General features: G+C 47.8%; 1 protein-coding gene across 2 annotated transcripts in view; it reads left to right on the forward strand.

Annotated features, from left to right (window-relative positions):
• Positions 1 to 11,466, forward strand: part of RFX8 (regulatory factor X8) — a 66,922-nt gene extending 55,456 nt beyond the window's left edge. For both annotated transcript variants that reach the window (XM_036873403.1, XM_036873404.1), the window contains 3 exons: positions 3,312 to 3,426; positions 6,917 to 7,233; positions 11,277 to 11,466. In XM_036873403.1, coding sequence (XP_036729298.1) covers positions 3,312 to 3,426; positions 6,917 to 7,233; positions 11,277 to 11,453 — 609 coding nt within the window. In that variant the 3' untranslated portion in view covers positions 11,454 to 11,466. The remainder of the gene's footprint in view (positions 1 to 3,311; positions 3,427 to 6,916; positions 7,234 to 11,276) is intronic.
• Positions 11,467 to 21,363: the final 9,897 nt, after the last annotated feature.

Genomic DNA, 21,363 nt, shown 5'->3' on the forward strand with positions numbered 1-21,363 from the left:
TGGGTTTGTCTGTTTGGGGAGAATGGTACTCATCTGGGGATTTTGCAGACAGTCCCAGTAAGATGTCAGGCTTGGGTTCACAGAAGCCAAGATGAATTGGCTTTGGACGCGGGCGGATTTGGTCCTTCTGCTGGACATGTCACTTGGACTGACTTCTCAGTAGGCCCGTTGGCTTGACTGTCATCATCACCCTCATCAGCAGTCACAGTACCAAATCAGGTCCAGCTGCTTGCAGCTCAAAAATCAGTACTCAAGAGAGGCAGATGTTGGCAGAAAGGGAAATTGCCTTTGAGCAGAATACCGGCAGTCCGGGGAGACGGTAGACTCAGTGTCCCCCAAAACCACCTCCGAAGATTCTGCTCGGCCAAGAAAGTGTTTAAAGCGGAAAAGGGAAGTCCTCTCAGTTAATCACTGAGATAGGGGGTCAGAGTGGTGCCATGCCCCACGGTGTGCAGGCTTGTCGACTTCCTGTGCTCGCTCTTTAGATGCTCTCCTGTTCACACAGTTTGTTCTTGAGATTACTAAGGGGGAAGCTGAGGAAGAGATCGGTCATCTGTTAATTACTTCTTCATTTCTGTTTCTTTGATCTATGGAAAGAACCAACAAGTTAGGCAAAGTATCGTGTGATCAAAAGGTTTGAAAGGTGTGCTAGGGCCGGAGATGAGTAGAGCATGGGGGCGCCTGGTTTAAGGTTAGTGACGAGACGAAGGGACCTCCTGCAGAGAGCTCTTTTCTGCCCAAAGCTGCCCACAGTCACCCTGTGAGAGCGGAGGATGCCGTCAGGGGACGCCCCAGCACCCTGGCCCCAGTGGGCCCGAAACACGGGGCCTCCCACCCCTCAAGGCATCGTACTCTGAAGGCCAAGGCAGCAGGAGAAGACCTTGACGAGGGAGTTGGGTTCCACTGGGAGGTGAAGGGCAGATAGGATTAAAAGAAGCTGAGAAAGGGAGACACCGTTCCCGAGACAGGACGGCAGGAGCGGAGTGGGCGTAGGGAAAGTGGGGGACCGGTCTAGGGAAGAGGGGGACATCTCTGCAGCAGAGAGCAAGGACCTGGAGGGCCTGGGACCAGAACGTGACTCGGGTTTTCTCCTTAAGCCTCCAGCCACATGTCTTCCTGCCCCCTCCATCTCCCCCAGAAAACCCAGGAAGGAGCTTGAAAGCTGGTCCTAAGCCTTGGCAGGTGTCTGTTTCCATTCTTTGCTCCTTGGATATAGTCTTTCCAGATTCCGTGTGGTTTTGATTCCCCCTCCTTGGTCCTCGGCAAAGCTCACTTGCACCAGTGGTAACGTGCGCGGGTGCGTAGCTGCAGAGACAGCGATTCATTCGACAGGATGAAGCTCTCCATCCTCTGGTCCTTGTTTCAGACACTCACACAGCCTCCACTTCACCCCCGCTGAGCCACTGAGACCGTTGGTACCGGTCCTGCGTGCAAGACCGTGTAACGCGGTGTTTCCGTCCTCACCCCTGCAGCATCACGCATGAGGCGTCTTCGAAAAATGGTGGTTTTGTAACTGCCTGCCTTTGAAGGGCTTGTTTTTGTAAAACAACCTGGCTGATAAAAAAAACCACAAACTATTGTCAATGAGATACTCAGACTGTTAAAATGTGAACCCTCGGGCTTGTCCAAGATGACTAATGGCCTCAAGTTGTTAGCACCTGGCAGAGCCAGAGGAGAGAAACGCTCAGCTCTGTCGTGCTTCATTTCGTTCCCCTGCTTCTCGTGCAGTTTGGGCCCAGGAGTCATTTCTAAATGTAGGAACCTGAGGTATCACGCTGCCGGCGAGAGGAGGAAAGCTGGGTAAATGTCTGTGTTCACGTGTGAACGTTTGTACGGAGATCGCCCACAGCGCCTTCTCTGGATGGTTTTAGGAAGCATCCCTGTGTGTGTTGAACACCAGCAGGGCTCCCCCCCAAGAGCCCCGTTCCAGGTGGTCCCAAGTCGTGGGGGGAGGGTGCCGCTGCCGAGGGAGGTCTGTTCCCAAACCCCAGTTCACATGCCCGACGCACAGTGAGGCCACACAAACTGAAAGGCTAGAGTTTGGAGCAGAGAAAGGTTTACTGCAGGGCCGAGCAAGGAGACGAGGAAGGAGATGGGTGGCTCGTGCTCAGAATACCCTGGAACGCCCGGCAGGGTTTCAACAAAGCAATTTGAAAGGCCAGGTGAGGGGAGGGGCCGGGTCTCAGGGTGTGTGGTCAGCTCGTGCACAGTTCTCTGATTGGTTGATGGTGATCAGTCCTTAGGCCCCAGCAGGTCTCATGATCATCAAGTAGTTAATTTCTTCCATTTGCTGGGGGGGGGTTTAGCATCTGAAACTCAGGAAATATGCATGAGATACTATTATCTAGGTACTTCAGAGAGGAGCTACAGCAGAGGATATTGGGGGAGGGGGGGTTCTGTCCTGGGAGGGCCCCATAGGGTCCCGCTTGGTTACAGGTCCACACCCACCCAGAGCCCAGGGCGGGCCTTTGGGGGCTCTCAGTGGGGGCTGAACAGAAACCGAGAGGGAAGGGCATCTCCTTATTCCCGGCCAGTCCCTGCCGTTCTTCCTCGGAGACTTGCGGTTGAGTCCCTGAGTGGTCCTCACACGGGAGACTCAGAGAGGCTCAGGGGGTTCACTCCAACCTGTGCTGGAAATTACATACGACTCTGTTGGTTTGTAACTCGCCTGAAGTGTGGCCCGAGGCTGCTGTCAATCTAGTGGGGAGTTCCTTAGTCTGCACGTGGAGGCATCTCCCCGGTACCCAGTTTAGTGCCACTCAGGCCATCCGATGACCTTGGCTCCGCTGGACACACAGGTGGGCCTTCCGGGCCTCAGATAATTCACCCGGCACAGCGGCCAGCTTTGTGCTTTGCAAAGTCGGCACCCTTCCTTCCATCGCTGTGGGACTCTGGGCCCCTTCTTCACAGTATCAGACTTGCCAAGTGTAAATTAGCCCCCGACCCTCTCGGAGGCAACTGCCAAGGGGGCTGCAGCAAGGCCGTCCTGCAGGCCTCCCTCCTCTGTTGCTCCCCACAAGTGACCTTTTTCTAAAAAAATTGTGTGGGATTAAAAAAAGGAAGTAAGCCGCTCTCCCACCTCCTGCCTTCTCCCCACCCACTTCAAAGGGTTCTGCCTGGAACCATCCCCACAGGAGACGGTGCAAGACCGGGCCCAGGCCTGGGCCTCCTCGCACCTCGTCTTTCCTTCTTCCTGCCCCGCTTTGGCCTCGTGAGACTGTCTGTGCACCACCCGTGGGTGCATTTGACAACAGGCTCGCCTTGATTTTTATCATAAACCCCAGCATTTTTTTCTCTCTAAAATGTCACAGCCGAGCAGAAGCAAAGAGGAGTTGATCAGATTGGCCGCCAGCTTCCAGCTGAGATGGAATTTCCTCCTCACGGCCGTGAGCAAAGCTATGACCCTCTGGCACAGAGACAGCTTCGGTAAGTCCGAGAACACACAGCATTTTGTATTCTACCTTTTACAGATGTTATGACAGCCTAAGCGTTTTCCACATTGCTACCTGGAACCCACTCGTCTTTTTCTCACCTTTTCATGTAAAATACAACACACAGAGAACCACACACACAAAAAAGCATATTAATCTTTTCATTATGGCAATATGATAGTTCATCAAACAGCTGGACCACGCCTCACTCTCCTGTCAGTGAAAATAATCAATCAACAATCTAAAATAAGAATAGAAAAGGGTTTTATTTGAGCCAAACTGAGGACTAGCCTGGAAACCAGCTTCCCAGATGACTCTGAGAAACTGCTCCAGAGAGCAGCACAGTTTTATATCTTGTCAGAACAAAGAACATTAAACAAGTCAGGGTTTCATTTCTTCAAGGTTATTTAAAAAAAAAAACAAAAAACAAAAAACCAGCAAGTACCCAGCGAGTCAGTATGGCCTTGTCACCTGGGAAGGGGGACTTACCATCAAAGGAGTAACCAGTATCGGTGTCCCAGGAAGGGAGGCATTTAATCTTTATTTTTAACATGGACATTCTTTACTTCTGGTCAGTGTGTCCTCTTCTCTAATAATTAAAGCAGAGGTACAGTGTAGGTTTGATAGGCCACACACAGGCTATTTTAGTTAACATCAAATCCAAGTTCACTCATGTATAAGCCAGAATGACTTCCCTGTATCTCAATATGTGGACATGTCTTTTGTCACTCCCCTGCCATCATTGTCGGACGCGCGGGAAACCTCCCCTGGCATTTGAATTGTGCGCTTTCAGACATTGTGAGAAAAGCAGCAAGCGTCCTCTTTTTCTTCATCTCCCAACTGAGATGGACCAAAAAATGGGTTCTTTGGGGGCACCCGGATTTAACCTTCAGGAATAAGAGTTGATCAAGTCCCCACTGCGTGCAGATGGTGGAAAGAGTAAAGCAGTGTCTGTTTTGCCAACTTTCTGGTCCAGTAGAGGGTCTTTCTGGGCCCGGGGGGTCCCATCTGTCACAGCTGTGGTACAGACACAGCACAGGAGAGTCGCGGGGAGGGACAGTCACCACTGAGCCCCCCAGCCCCGCGGAGGGGATCACTCGTTTCAGCAGATGTCGTGCGTCCCTGCAAAGTCCCAGGCACCTTCCTGGGCACTGCACACACGGCCGTGGACAGACAGACAGACAGAGCCTCCAGCCCACAAACTCACACACCTATCAGGGCAAGGAATCCCTGCCCCAGGGCTGCCAAACGCCCTTGCGGCGGGTACACAGAACAGGAAGAGCAGACAAGCCCTGTTCTAGACCATTCTGCAAACACTGGGGCTCTTGGGAGGGTTGTGGCTGTACACAGCCATATATGTGACCCCCATTCGTCACGAGGCTCACCCCACAGATGAAGATGAGGGCAGAGTTCAGGTGCAACCACAGAAGGAAAGCCAGCTCTGTAGTTAGTGCTGTCGACTGAAAAAAATGCACAGCCTGAAAGTGGAGAGTTGTGTTTTATTCGGTGGACAAAACTGAGGACTAAGGTCTGGGACACAGCATCTCAGATCACTCCGAGGGACAGCTCCAGAGAGGCAAGGCGGGGGCCAGGGTAGATAGGAGCAGTTTTTGCAACAAAGACCAGGTCGTTGGAACATCAAAAGACGACTGTTAATTAAAGAAAACCAGACATCTCAAGGTAAGGAGTTCAGCACTTTCCTGCGTTCGGGAAGATGCAAGAGTCTGGGCTCCTTGCTGTCATCCCTTTGATGTGCTCCTCGGCTATCTGGGGCCAGTACCCTGCGTTTTCTCTTCCTGGGTCTCCTCAGGGTGCACGGCTGCGGGCGGCCGCAGCAGCTAATTGCTAGATGGGGGGCATCCTGCCTCTACCCTGAGTTCCCTCAGGGCTCACGGTCTGGGGCGGCTGTCATGTGATGGCTTGATGGCTGCAAAATCCTTTGTTTACTGATAAGGCAGGTGGCCTTCTCACCTCACAGTGCGTTTCCCCTCTGCCTTCTTGGACCTTCGTATGAAGTCAGAGTATTCACACCACTAGTTTTTCCCCTTCACGTGGACCGTGGTTTCACGAAGTTAAACAAGCCAGGAGTTGTTTGTGGGTCCGGCTTATTCCAGACCAGGCCATTGCCTCTCATGGGGCCAGGTTCTCTCACCTGAGATCTAGCAGAGAATAGTGAATATTGTATAAAGCTTTGAAATGGACAGGAAGGGTCAACACACCCTTCTGGGCTTCCATGGTCTCTGAGTTATTTTACAAATCTTGTAAATTGTATCAAACAGATAATAATGCAGATGATTCTCCTCCACACAAATGCAAACTAGTGTGTCAGCAGGATGCAGCTGGTAACTGCCCTGAGCACAGAGCTGTGCGGCGTCTGTTTGCAGATTACTGTCCGTGGCATTCTTTGTTGTCTGTGTATGTTTCGTGTCTTGAATTCTCTCTCTCTCTTTTTTTTTATAAATTTATTTATTTATTTTTGGCTGCGTTGGGTCTTCATTGCTGCACCCAGGCTTTCTCTAGTTGCGGTGCGCGGACTTCTCATTGCGGTGGCTTCTCCTGTTGTGGAGCACGGGCTCTAGGAGAGCGGGCTTCAGTAGTTGTGGCACACGGGCTCAGTAGTTGTGGCTTATGGGCTCTAGAGCGCAGGCTCAGTAGTTGTGGCGCACGGGCTTAGTTGCTCCGCGGCATGTGGGATCTTCCCGGACCAGGGCTCGAACCCGTGTCCCCTGCATTGGCAGGCAGATTCTCAACCACTGCGCCACCAGGGAAGTCCTGAATTCGCTTTTGAATCAGTTGCAACATCTTACTAGTTCCCTCATTAATTGAGTCCCATAAAATCTTTGACACACATTCATTTTATATCTGTATAAGAGTCGTGGTTTTACCTTCATTAAGTAATCATCTTTTAACGATTATAATAGGCCAGATCTCCCCCCACCCCCCTTGCTCAGATGAACATTAATTATCCTTTTCTTTTCTGGAACCAAAGGCCCTAGGATTCAGAGCACTCAGCAGAGCCACACGCCCTACTGTCCCCCACCCCAGGCTCCCTAAGGACAACCCTTGCGGGCCCGCGTGAGAGAATGCGCCCCTTGCCCGCCTCCCTCCAGGAGATGCCGCCGTGCTACACGTGCCAACCACAGGCGGCCGAGGGGCACGTCCTCCAGCTCCGGGAGCGGCGCCCATTTCTCTGTAGGGTTGCTTTCCTCCCATCTCACACTAGCTGGGTTTACGTTCCCTTCCGTGGCTCAGGCCATTAAGCTCCCTGTGCTTTCCGTCCAAAAGCCGCCTTGCTGGGGTCCTCTGGGTACGGGACGCCGCGCAGGTGACGGACGCTGCCCGGGGCCCTCAGGATCAGCCAGTAGGAGTGAGGCTTTAGTGCCCAGGAGTTCAAGGCCCCAGAAAAGCTGTTAGTTTCACGGGGATCTGTTTACTTGTCCATCTGTCTATCTACTTACTCATTTGGGGTTGTTATTTCAATGTAGGCTCCTGGCATCTGTTTCATTTGCTGCTTTTGGAATATGTGATTCACATACTTCAGTCGTGCATCGAGGAGGACGAGGAGGGCGATGACGTGGGAAATCTCAAGGAGATGCTACCAGACGACCAGCCTCTTGTCCCGCCAGACCAGGAACTCTCCCGCCCTCCAGACCCGTCCCCAGCTCAGGAGCGTAGAAGCCCGAGTGCGGATCCCCCCCGGGTGACGCTGAGACACAAGAGCCACAGCCAGTGTGCCACGGAGGGGAGCAGCGTGGTCGTCAGGGTCCCGGGCTTCCTGGTGGACATCGTCACGGGCGACAAGGTACAGATGCTGGAGCGCCAACTTCCGTCGTGTTTTCAGGGAGATGAGAACTGCCAGGTGGTTAGGAAGCCCACAGAGGGTATACGTTGTCCAAACGAGGGTACGGGATTCTAGCTTCATCTCAGCTTTAGCTGATTTTGCCAGGGGTGCTGATAACGGCATGTCCGTTGACCGGTGGTCAGCTCTGAGACGTGCCCGGCTTGACGAGAGGTGTGGAGTATGGGGACGGCCCGAGCCTGGCCTTCCCAGAGCCTGCCTGGGACGGTTAGACTCGCTGAGCAGGAGATCACTGCCACTCAACAGAGTGACATGCCCTGAAAATGCCTCTGGCGGCGTTTAAAGAAAGGAAACGTTGAATAGTCTGAATAGAAAGGATACTGAAAAGATGGAATTGGGGTCCATCTTGAAAGATATAAAAATAAGAATTGCGGGAATTCCCTGGCGGTCCAGTAGGTAGGACTCGGCGCTTTCACTGCCGGGGCCTGGGTTCGACCCCCGGTCAGGGGACTAGGATCATGCAAGCCACGCAGCGTGGCCAAAGAAATTAAAATAAAATAGCAAAAATAAGAATTGCTATTTATCGAACACCTGCTACGTACCCTTGATATACATTCTCTCAAAACCATACAACCCGGCGCAGTATCTGTTCTTATCATTTTCATGCCATGGATGAGGAAACGGAGGCTCAGAGAAGCTAAGCGAGCGGCCCAGAGTCACACAGCAAGTAGATAGCAGAACAGAGAGTGGTGCCCAGGCCTACCTGATCTCAAGTCCATTCTTCTCCCACAACACGAGATGGGAGGAGGCGGGTCCAGGCCCCGAGGAGAGTAGGACACAGGCTGCAGAGGTCTGAGGTGGGGCCTTGAATGCCGGGAAAAGGAGCCGGATTGATCAGGAAGCAGCTGATGCCCCTCTGTTGCTGCAGGGCAGGGGAGTGGGCTGGTTGGAAAAAAATCTTGACAACCGTCAGTACTAATTTCTAAAACTCCTATACGCATGTTTGGAAGTTTAGCCTCTTTACATAGCATTGTTTTCACACCCACGAGTTCCGCTTTTGAGTAGATGAGGGGTTTGCTTAGCAGGAGACCACTGAAGGCGGGGGCGTGACCTCGACCTGAGTGAAACGTGGTCCCGGCCATGTGGCTGACTTACGCCTGAACTGTCCTTGCCCTGCAGTCCTCAGAATAACCAGAACCTTCCCTGGGCTTTCCTTCCTCATTCCAAGTGCACAGAACCTGGACAGACTGTTACTGAGCACAGCCGAACATGGTCAGACAAAAATAATAGGATCAGGAGCAGAAGAGCTGCCTCTCTCGTGGTCACCAGCCCTCTGTCTCTGTTTGGTCTCCGTTTGCTCACCTTGCGACAGTAAATTCGTATATCCAGCTGCCTTCCGTGGTCTCAGTGCTGCAGGTTCCGACATGTGTCTGTAAATAAGAAACTCATCCCCTCCGGGAGTGTGTATGTGGAGCCCACAAGACGGCTGAGACAGGAAACAGGGAAATACTGGCCCCCGATAAGGGACCCACGGCGGGGGAGGGGCGCTGGGCTGCCCGAGAAGAGGACCAGCTGGGGGCGGTTCAGGCCCCCCTCTCGAGCTGGTGATTCAGGGCTGTGGGCAGACGGAAGGCCCAGCCAAGTCTGGAGAAGGGACCAGTTGGCCAGGCTGTGCCCTGGAGAGCCCTCTCCCGGCTCCTGACCCTGTGGAGAACACACCCCGTCCTGGCAACAGGGCCCCATGGCGGGGCTCACCCCAGTCACTTGGGAGCCCCAGTAGGACACGCGTCTGTGCTGGACATCAGCACCACGTGTGCAGATCCCTGCTCACTGGCTGGGGCGAGGGACCAGCTGACATGCCCCTTGGTCACCAAGGTAACAGGGAGTCAGCTTATACCTCTTGGGCCACAGTTGGAAGCGGGTGGAGAGCAGACCCTGCTGAGCCCCCTGTGCTGGGCATTTAAAGGCACCATTTCAGCAACGCAGTGAGACACTGTTATCATTGCCCCCATTTCACAGATGGTGTAACTGAGGCTCATGAGGGGTTGAGTCATGTTCCCAAGGTAACGTTGCTAATAATTGTCAGAGCAGGACTCCAAATCTCCGTAGATCTTCCCAGGCTGTCGTTTCTTAGCACCCTCTCTCCCCAGAGGCTACTACCTACCATGTGCTTTAATTCCAAAAGCAGTGAGTTGGGAGTAGATTAAAAATTCTTCAAGTCTGATGATTTGGGAAAATAAGCAGGCAGTTCTGGTACATAACTTCCTGGGTTCAAGTTCCCCATCATCCACTCATTAACTGAGAACCTTGGGCAAGTTGCTTAATTTATCTGCTCCTCGGTTTCCTCATCTGCAAAATGGAGATCAAAATATCTAATTCCACAGGGCTATAATGAGGTTTAAATAAGTTAATTATTGTAAAATTCTTAGAGCATAGTAAGTACCCATAACTCCAGTCATCATTATTATTTCTCCACCAGAACCTCCTAATCTGAACACCTTTCCAGAACACTCTCTACCCAATGCCCTAGCCACTCTGAAGTTCATGGCAAGGGGTTCGTTCCATCTATATTTAATTGGTGGAAACAGTAGAGGAGACATTAAATATTTTATTGAATGACATAATAAAGCAATACAAACAGATAAATGTCAGATAATCCAAGGTGATAGGCATTAGAGTTTAATTAAACCTGTTTCTGCTCGTGCGAGCCTGCTGAATTAGCTATAAGGACTTAATCTAACACCAAAAAATTACGCTCATCTAATTTTCATTGCATTCATTAGTCAGTACTTGCACTCATCGTCAACAAAAAAGCGCACCCTCCGTGTCCCGTCTGCATTCATCTGCCATGGGCTATCGCCCGTTCAGCTGCACATCTGGGGCTGCCCTGTGCCAATGGTAACAATTCAAGTGAGCAATCCCCATTGCCATCTCCAGCTGTCACTCTTCTCCATTCTAGCAATGCTCAAAACAGTAAGATGCCAAGACTTGTTTTAGAATAAAGGGAAAAATTACACTGATACTAAATAAAGGCTATGCTTCTTAAAAACCTACTACACAGTTTTCAGTTTAGGTCGTGTACTCAAGTATTAAAGCATGGCAAAAATATTTAAAAATAAGTGACTTCAGTTATAGGGTAAAGGTGGAGACAGTTTTTTTGAGAGAGAGAGGGAGAAGAAAAATATCTTTTCATTGGTTGGTGATGGTTATTGTTGAGTTTAGAGAGCATGGGTGAGAAATGTACTGTCACTAACCTCACGTTCAAAGTTATCTCGTGCGCATCCTTGTCACAATATGTTAGCTTATGGGAAGGGGGGAGGCTATTGAAGAAGTCACACCAAGAAAATACATCTCCGCCGGTTTGAAAGTAATCATGTCGGAGGATTTGCCCATCTTCCGAGTACCCTTGGAGCTGAGGGTGGCATATTACCCTTGTTCCTCCTGCAGGAAGGCTGGCTCAGGCAACTAGATGACTGAGAGCTGGCACCTGCGCCAACATCAGACTCTGTGAATCTCTCATGTCAGTTACTACCCAGCAGAGTGTTAATTTAACCAATGACGGTTTTCACAGATTTCCCCCTTTATATACTGGTCTATTTGATGGGTGTTGCGGGGAGGGTCTATGTGGGAACTTGAGCCAACTCTGTCGGCTCAGAACTGCCAAGAAAGCAGGGATCTGTGTCTGTCTGGAAGGCAGCCAAGGTGATGCACATTACTCCTGACTTTTGGAACCGACCTGGGCTCTCCGTGTCTTTAATGGCAGCGTTCTTTTGCTCTCTGGCCTCACAAACAACTACAGACCCCCCATTCCTGTCCCTAAAGGGAGCCCACTTGCTGCCACTCCCCCCGACCCCTGTCTCGTGCACCATCCCGGGTTTGAGATTCCTCACAGCCCCTGAGCGCTCCCCAGAGAAATCAGGGTCCCCTGTAGTAGGTCCCAGGGTGGGACGAGTGTGGGGTAGAAGAATTCAAATGGTGGGTTCTGAAACAGGGAATAATGTAACTTCCTCTTCCCATCGTTTCTTTTCAACATTTTCCCCCTGCAGCTCATCCAGGTATTATTGGAAGATAAGGCCACTGAAAGCACCATCAGACTCAACCTTCCTCTGGAACGAGAAACCCTCATAACCCTGAAAGATGGACAAAAATTTGTGATTCACGTATCAGATGTATCCCAAAGCTCTGAGAATATTTATTTTAGGGACAGTAATGCTGACACCTAAGATTATTTATTTGACTAGGGCCTGAGAAAACATAGAGTTTTCATTCTTAAGATTACGGTAAATGCTAAAGCTTTTGTATTGATAAGAAAGAAGATTTTATGTACATGATAGAGGTAGCACTATCTCCTGTTTATATGTATTTCAAGGAGTTGGTTTTGATGAATCATATAAACTAATATGGAGAATACTTTTTGCCTCTGTTGCTTTGCTTTGGGGCTTTCCCAGTATTTCTATGGGGACTAAAGAGAAATTTGAGAAATCTTGTTGGTAGTGAAAACATGATCATTCTCCAGAGAAAGATAAAGTTTACAGAATAACAGCTGGTACAAGCAGTCAAAGGCCCATCGTAATATTTTTCTTCCCCTTGGTAGTGCCCCAGTCAACATAGAATTTGAAGAAAGATCCCCTCAGGCAGTGAGCAAAAGGAAAAAACTCAGTTATTTGAGAGTACTGTTAGACTTAATAGTCCATTAAAGCGTCCCAACGTCGCTTGGTTCACATGGCACTTTTCTTAAAGTTATGTAGGATTATGAATCCAACAATGTCTGCAACAAATGAGGATGTCCCGCTGATGCTCTGTTCCCCTCTAGCAAAATCCTTAAAAAATCTTGAAACTAGGCATAGATCACTGTTGAACCAGATCCGTTTTCATGTAACTGATTATGATATTTGGAAGGAATTTGACAATTCATGCTTAACACAGTTTCTGGTAGCAGTGGAAATAAGAGAATATTTTACTGATCTCCTGTTACATAAGAAATGAATTCAATTTCCTGTAATGCTTGGAAATTTTAAAGAAACGTCAGAACTCTTGTGTCACTAGATTCATTAAGAATTATTCTCCTTTATGGTTTAAAAAGTAATCATATTTCAGAGCCTTTACCACTCCCTTGAACATGCTATGTCATTTCTTAAGCCATCTGGGAGCAGTTATTTGTCAAAAAACAACTCAGAGACCTTCATTCCTTTGCTCACTGTTCAGTGACTTTGCATATCCTTTGTTTGTGCACATCTAAGCAGACAGGTGATGGGCCGAGTCAAGGAACAAAGGCAACAACAAGGTTTATGGGTCTGGAAACAGTGAATTTACGTGCATAGTTTGCGGTAAAGTGATTCGCTGAGAACTAGCAGAGCGCATTCCGTCTTTAGAAAGGCCATCCAGGTTATCAAAGAAAATAATTCCGATTGTCTGTCTGTGAGGTTAGAAGTTAGGATGGGGGTAAGGGTGGGTAGTAACAGAGAGAAGAGGAAGGGGCTTCCGGGACCCTCATCTGTTCCAATTCTTGGTCTGGGGGTGGCCCTACAACATGTTCATCTTGAAAACTGTGTTCCAAAGCTTAAAACTTGCCATGATTGTTTTTCTGCATATGTTATATATGACAATGTATTTTTTTTTTCCACTTTCATTTTTTTTTTAAACATCTTTATTGGAGTATAATTGCTTTACAATGGTGTGTTAGTTTCTGCTTTATAACAAAGTGAATCAGTTATACATATACATATGTTCCCATATCTCTTCCCTCTTGCATCTCCCTCCCTCCCACCCTCCCCATCCCACCCCTCTAGGTGGTCACAGAGCACCGAGCTGATCTCCCTGTGCTATGCGGCTGCTTAATTGTCAATTGTCAATATATGACAATGTATTTTTTAAAATAGAAGTCAGTGCACCCAGGGAGGGGGTGGGGAAGGAAGGACTGAGGTTGGGGTCAGCAGATGTAAGCTTTTATATGGAGGATGGATAAACAACAAGGTCCTGCTGTAGAGCACAGGGAACTCTACTCAATATCCTGTGATAAACCATAATGGAAAAGAATATAAAAAGATATACATATGTATAACTGAGTCACTTCGCTGTACAGCAGAGATTGGCATGACATTGTAAATCAACTATACTTCAATTTAAAAAATTGAATTAAAAAAAAAAAAAAAAGTGCACACATCGTGGGGGTAGTGCTGGAGGCTCCCGGTGGGAGCGAGGGTAAGAAGCACACAGGCGGGTTTGGGAAGCGGGCTCGGTGCCAGGAGAGACCTGCACCGGCCCCCCTGCCTGCCCGATGAGACGGAGAATCCAACCATCCACCTCCCTCACCAGGGTCTCCCGTCCCAGCACGGTTCCCAGCCGGGAGACGGCGAAAGCGTTCATCTTTCATATAGTCTGACACCTCGATGATGACACTGGACTGGACACTTTCATTACTGAACAGAGATGGTTCTTACGTTTGAAGGTAACTGGTGGTCTTCTACTAGTGCAAAGTGAGCGGGAACTCCCTAGCCCCTCCCCTGAACTTGGTTTTTCATCCGAGAGCCGGCAATGATCCGCAGAGCAGGTGGCAAGGCTTGTTTTCCGCTTGCGCCATCCATCAGCCCGCGATGGCGGGCGTGAGAAACTGATCCTCGATGCCTTGTAAGAGCCACTGTGTATTTATTAGTCCTCACCAGTCTGCAGGTGGCTTGGATGGTTCTGCTAATCTGGGCTGGACTTGGCGAACCTCGGCTGAGCTTGCTCGGCCATCTGCTGTCCCTGACGGGCTCGTGGGGGCCCGCAGGTCTAGGACGGTCTCCCCCCCCCGCTCAGATGACCGAGCTCCCCTGTTCGCTGCTCCCACGTCTCTCCAGCAGCCCAGCCCGGGCACGTTCTCATGGCAGAGCTGCGGGCCTAGAGGGCGGAAATGGAAACCCACAAGCAGGTTTTCACACATCTGTTGCCTCGGCGTGTTCCTGTCCCATTGGCCAAAGCAGAGTAGAGACGTCTCTAGGAAAGGGTGTGCACGTGGGGCAGGGTTGGGGGGGGGAAGGTGTGTGTCAAATAATCCACTTCAATCTACCTTATCAAGGTCAGCGCTATCTACTGTCCAAATCATTATCCCAGATGTCTGGTTAGGGAGACAGTCGTGCAGGGGAAATGACCTGCTCAAGGTCATCCGGGCAGCAGTGAGACCCTGATCCGCAGTACTGAGTCCACGGTCACCGCCACGGCATCACCCACTGTGATATTATGACAGCGCTGCCCTCATGCCACCTAACCGGATAAGAAACACAAACATCTGTTCCTCAACGCTGCAGAGAGTCAAGAGTAGTTTCTGAAACAGTCATTTGAATAATAGGAATAATAGTGAGACCTTGTACAGATGGAAATCTCCCCAGGGCACATCCCTGGTTGTCCATGTGGTGCCCACAGCAAGAGAAGCACATCGCATTTTTCTTCACGTAGTAATAATAGCTACACCCACATAGATCTTGGAGCATAAATTTTCACACATGATGATGACGAGTTGGAGGCCCACTAACATTCTGTCAGCAGAGTTTTCCAAAACCAGAAATTTGATCTCAAATGTACGGTGATGTGCTCCACAACTGTCATGCATTCTTTTACCAGGTACTTTTTAAACATGGGGGATCATCAGTGAACAAAACAGGTATCTCCCTGCCCTTCGGGGGCGAAGAGACTCAGAACCACCCTCCCCAAAATGTGCCACTTTGGCATGGGGACCCTGCAGGCTCCAGAGAAATATCTGCCCTTCTCTTGACTACCTAGAAGAATTTAAATTGGGGGTATTTTCCAGAGTGACTTACCAGCAATAAATTGTATCCGAGTGACCCATCTGTAGGACAGGGCAAACATCTAATTACCAAACATCACCGAATCTTCTTATTGTCCTGAGAATTGCACCCCCCTTCAAAGCCCCAGGCCTCTTTCCCATTCCTTAGCTCAGGGTGGCATTCCTACCGCGTTTTGCACTTCTGTCTTTGAACCTCTCATGCATGTGGGGTTCCCGTACATACAAAATTAAATTTGTTTTTCTCCTGTTACTCTGTCTCATGTTGATTTGGTTATTAGACCAACCAAAAGACCTTTGAAAGGTAGAGGAAAATTCTTTTCTCCCCAGCAGGAGCTTATTATATTCCTGGTGTGAAAAGACTGGCAATGAACTAATCAACAAAATACAGCCTGATATCTTAGGTGGTGATAAGTGTAATAGTAAAGATAACACACAATAAAGAAGAGAGTGATAAAATCAGGTCATTCGTAGAGAAGTGGATGGACCTAGAGACTGTCATACAGAGTGAAGTCAGAAAGAGAAAAACAAATATCATATATTAATGCATATATGTGGAATCTGAAAAAATTGGTACAGACGATCTTACTCACAAAGCAGAGATAGAGACACAGACGTAGAGAACAAATGTATGGATACCAAGGAGAAGGGGGGGGTGGGATGAATTGGGATTGACATATATACACTATTGATACTACGTATAAAATAGATAACTAATGAGAACGGACTGTATAGCACAGGGAACTCTACTCAGTGCTCTGTGGTGACCTACATAGGAAGGAAATCCAAAAAAGAGGGGATATATGTATACGTATAGCTGATTCACTTTGCTGTACAGCAGAAACTAACAAAATGTTGTAAAGCAACTTTACTCCAATAAAAATTAAAAAGGAAAGAAAAGCATTAATAGCCAAAAAAAAAAAAAGAGAGAGAGAGTGACAAGGTTGGGAATATTACTTCTTACAAGATTTACAAGCAAGATGTAATTTGAAAAGAGATCCAAAGAAAGTAGGAAGAAGGAGAGGTGTGAGAGTCTTCTAGAAGGGAGGGAGAATGAATCAGAGACATGAAGTAGCCCTTGGGCCCCCTTGATGTTTTTGGCCATGAGTTTAAAATGATTAAGGAATTTAACATCATTAGTGGTTTCCAGGAATGTGGCAAGCTAGTGTAGTTGAACCAACTCATCAGGTGAACACAATACTTGTTAGAAAAACTATAAAATACCTTAAAAGCATCAAAAAGCGGGCAAGGGACTTCCCTGTCAGTCCATTGTTTAGGACCCCTCGCTTCCACTGCAGGGGGTACGGGTTCGATCCCTGGTGGGGGAACTAAGATCCCGCAGCCAAAAAACAGCCAAAAAAACCAAAACATAAAAAAAAAAAACAAGCAATATTGTAACAAATTCAATATAGACTTTAAAAATGGTCCCCATCAAAGAAAAAACCTTTAAAACAATAAAAATAAAAAACATAAACACCAAGGCGATGTTTTGCAATCCACACAACTTGGATGACCTCTTAGGGTAAAGAGGGCACTCATCAAATATCACACCTGCCCAGGGTGGGGAGTCCAGTGGCACAGCTCACAAACCAGAACATCCAAAGGGCTACACGCTGCAGGTAGGGGTGAGTCAGAAGTAAGGCTGCACTCCTGACCCCTCCTGCCTGCCTCCACCCACCCAGGAAACAACAAAGAAACTCGCTGAGTATCTCAGGGTGGGGAAAGCTGTCCTGAGAAATTGTAACCAAGAGCTTGCCCCAGATCAGATTTTAAAAACATTTTTTTGGAGATATACATACCAGAAATTTTTCTCATTTAAAGTGTACAATTTGTTGATGAAAAAATTAATCAATGGTCCATCTCAGAAAGGAAAATTTTTATGTGAGCCAACCTGAGGATTATTCGGAAAGCTCTGAGAACAGTTCCGCCTGTCAGAGGTCAAAGCATAGTTATATGAGTTTTTGAGACAAAAGGTTATACGTCAAATGGCGTATTACTGACAGTTTACAGGATCCAGATCTACATGTACAAAGTGAAAAGTGGGTCATGGGTCATCCTGGCCCCGTACAAGATTAAGAAGGAAGGTTATCTCCTAAGGAGATCTGGTTAATGCAGATACACAGTATACACTATAGAGAAGGCAAACAGGCAAAGACAAATTTTATAATTAAATTTTCTTGGCTTGCCATAAAACGTGAATTTTATTTCATCAAATTCAATGATTTTAGCATATCTAGAGAGCTGTGCAACCACGACCTTGATCTAATTTTAGAACATTTTCATCACTTCGGAGAATCCCCACACACATTCACATTCATTATCTTTTCCCCTTTTTCCTGGCCCCCAGAAACACTCCTTTTATTGAAATGATATTCCATCGTATGGATACACCACATTTTATTTATCCATTCATCATCTGATGGACACCCAGGTTGTTTTCACTTAATAGAAAACATGAATAAGTTCATTCCCATTTGGATAATGCCTCTGTAAACATTTGTGTACAAGTTTTTGTGTGGACATATGTTTTCATTTCTCTTAGGTATATACACGGAGGAGTGGGAGAGAGGGATAAATTAGGAGTTTGGGATTGACATATACACACGACTATATTTCAAATAGATAACCAACAAGGACCTACTGTATAGCACAGGGAATTCTGCTCAGTATTCTGTAATAACCTAACTGGGAAAAGAATTTGAAAAAGAATAGGTATATGTATATGTATACCTGAATCACTATGCTGTACACCTGAAACTAAGACAACTTTTTAAATCAACTCTACTCCAGTATAAAATAAAAAATTTTTAAGTTGTTTAGAATTATCTGAAAAAAATTTTTTCAGAATAAATTGGATGTCCTAACAACTTCTAGTGACGACTTATGAGGATTTGTTTTTAATTTTGTTTCTAATCATTATTCACTCAGAGAGACCTGTGTACCCTCTACCCAGTTTCCCCATATACTTATATCTTAAACAACTGGATTGTAACATCAAAAGCAGGAATTTGCCATTGATGCAATGTATGTGTAGAGTTCTAGCACTTTCTATGACCTGTGGGTTCATGTAACCACCACCACAGTCAAGATACAGAACTGTTGATCACCACAGAGATCTCCCTCATGCTACCGCTTTATATAGCCACACACCATCACTAACCCTTAGCAACAACTAATGTCTTCCACACCTATAATGTTGTCATGTTGTGAATGTTGTATAACTGAAATCATACACTATGTAACCTTTGAGACTAGCTTTCTTTTCCTCAGCAGGATGCGCTTAAGATCCACCCAAGTTGTTGCATTTATTAATAGTTTGTTTCTTTTTAGTGCTGAGGGGTATTCCATGGTATGGATACACTGCTGTTTGTTTATTCACATATTGAGGGACATTTGGGTTGTTTCCAGTTTGGGCCTATTATGAATAAAGCTGCTATGAACAATGGTGTATACAGGTTTTTGTGGGGAACATATGTTTTTATTTCTCAGGGATAAATGCCCAGGAGTGCAATTGCTGGGAAGTATGGTAAATGTACATTTAGGTCTTCCTTTAACTGCCATCATTTTTCTTTTTGATGCCTAAATGATTCCATCTTTTCCCAGTGGAGGACCTTTCAAGTTGCTTCTTTTGACGTGTTTCATTGGTCTTTTCTAGCTGCTGCTGCTGCTGCTTTTTTTGACTCAAGAAGACATCCCAGGCTCCTCTTGTACATTTCCAGCCCCAAACTTTAAATGGTGCTTTGTTACCTTTGACCATGTGCCTCTCATTGTCCTTGACAAAGTATTTGTTAATGGGAAGTGGTAGATAAGCAGCAGATATGCAATCCATTTTCTCCCATTACAAGTCAAATCTGCTTGTAAATATACCAAGGACCAATTTCCTGCCGCCAAACCTCATAGTATTTGCCAGGGGGGGAGTCCTTTTCTATAACAGCACATACATGGTGGTTCAGGATTGCTTACAATAAACAAATCTGAAATCTATGGGAAATGTTACCAAGCCAAGTGACTGAGCCCCAATTCAAAATAGCTCCTTCTTTGTGAAATCACCTCATGCATCATTTAGAGACCCCCTGAAGTACTCATACATTGCTAGTAGAACTATAAAACGGTCAAAAATCCTTTTGGAAAACAGTTTGACAGTGTTTTCATCTGCTTGGGCTGTCATAACAAAATATCGTAAACTGGGTGGCTTAAAAACACAGACATTTATTCCCCACGGTTCTGGAGGCTAGAAGTCCAAGTTCAAGGTTCCAGGTGACAGGTTCCTGGTGAGAGCTCTCCTCCTGCTTGCAGACACCTGCCTTCTTGCTGTGTCCTTACATGGGCTTTCCTTGGAGCAGAAACACAGTGGGGAGAGGGGCGCGGGGACTCTCCCTTTTCTCATAAGGCCATTAATCCCCTCATGACCTAATCTAACCCTACTTACCTTCCAAAAGCCCCATCTCCAACTACTGTCACATTAGGGGTTAGAAGTTCAACATATGAATTTGGCGGGCACAAACATTCAGTCCATAACAGAAAGTTCTGCATAAAGTTAAACATATACCTACGCTATGACCCAATGATTTTATTCCTAGGTATTTACCCAAAGGAAAGAAAACATACATTCCCAAAAAGACTTGTAGAAGGATATTTATAGCAATTTTGTTCCTAACAGATAACACCTGAAAACAATACTAATAACCATCATTAGGATAATGGATGAGCTAATTTCAGTAGGTTTATCGTATTCATCTGCTGGGGCTGCCATAACAATAAACTACAGTTCTGGTGGCTTAAACAGCAGAAATTTATTTTCTCATAATTCTAGAGGCTGGTGAGTCCAAGATCAAGGTTCCAGCTGATCCAGTTTCTGGTGAGGGCTCTCAAACCTGACATCTCGAAGGCCTGAGAACCAGGGGGACCAATGCAGTGAGTCCCAGCCTGAGTCCAAAGGCTCCAGAACCAGGAGTGTCGATGTCCAAGGGCAGCAGAACAAGGATGTCCCGCTTAGGCAGAGAGCAAACTGGTCCTTGCTCTGCCTTTCTGTCCCATTCAGGCCTTCATTGGATTGGATGACGCCCACTGCATTGGTGAGGGTGATCTTTACTCAATCTGATGCAAATGCTAATCTCTCCCAGAAACACAGACACGCCCAGAAATAACGTTTTACCAGCTATCTGGGCATCCCTTAGCCCAGTCAAGTTAGCACATGAAATTGTGGAGAGTGGCCTTCAGAATCATTCACTTGTGACTTGGAAGTGGGGGGTATTTATCCTCTGGCTTTTGTACCCATTTGCCAAAGGTTGTGGCAATGGGGGGGTTAATGTTCTGCACTCATGGGTTTTCACATTGCTCAGTGGAACCCTACCTATGTCCCACGTGGCAGTTGGCACAGAGGCCCTGAGGCAGAAAGCAAGGGGCATGCAGATTGGTGAGGTAACCTGCTGCTGTCTGTACCACCATTAGTTGGTTACCACAGCGACAACAGGAGAAAACAGAGGAGCCCAGAGAAGTGAGACAGAGCATAAAAGATACCAACACATCAGAATACAAGACTGTTCATAAAACTTTATTATTGGAAACAAGCCAACTTCCCATCAATAAGAGAATGTGTTTAAGGGTGGTGCATTCATACACTCCTCTGCCACACCGTCCCGGCCACATTCTCCCTGGGTACTGCTGACTCCACTTTATTTTAGTGTATGCGTAGTGAGCAATTTGATTCTGCTTTTAGATGAACTGGAAGCAATGCCCTCCTGTCACAGCGAAGTGTAAGATGGTCACGGTCCTCACAGAGCAAGAGGATGGGCTTTGGCCTCAGGCGGACTTGGTGCTAATCTTCATCATTCGCTCGGCTTCCTCTTCCATAAAATGATAACCATCCCTACCTTGTGTCTGTTTCACAGCACATAACGCTTACTCCGCACCACACACTGTTCTAAGCCTCTCCAAATATTAACCCGTGCCATCCTCCCATCCCTCACTCCCATGACGTAAATACTGTTTTCTGCGTTTCCTAATGAAGGAACCGGGCACAGAGAGCCTACGTGACTCGGCAGGGCCACACAGCTGGTGAGTGGAGGAGTGCGCTGAGCCGGGATTTGAACGCCCCCCTGTCTGGCTGCAGAACCCGTGCCATCCAGCGGGAAAGAAGCGCAACCCCGGCCCCGGCGCGCGGGGAGGACTGCGCACCGGGTCTGCAGCGCGTGCGGAGCCCCACCTCCCCACGCGGCGTACGGCTGCGAGGGCGGCCCCGGGCCCCGGGCCCCACGCCCCCGGGCGCCTGCGGCGGGGGCAGCGGGTCCCTCTCCGCGTCCGCCGTCGGGGGGCGCTGCCCGCGGTCCCCGGGGCCGGGCGCGCCCCGCAAG

The sequence above is a fragment of the Balaenoptera musculus genome, chromosome 13 (genome assembly GCF_009873245.2).
Source record: "Balaenoptera musculus isolate JJ_BM4_2016_0621 chromosome 13, mBalMus1.pri.v3, whole genome shotgun sequence".
NCBI classification, from domain to species: domain Eukaryota; kingdom Metazoa; phylum Chordata; class Mammalia; order Artiodactyla; family Balaenopteridae; genus Balaenoptera; species Balaenoptera musculus.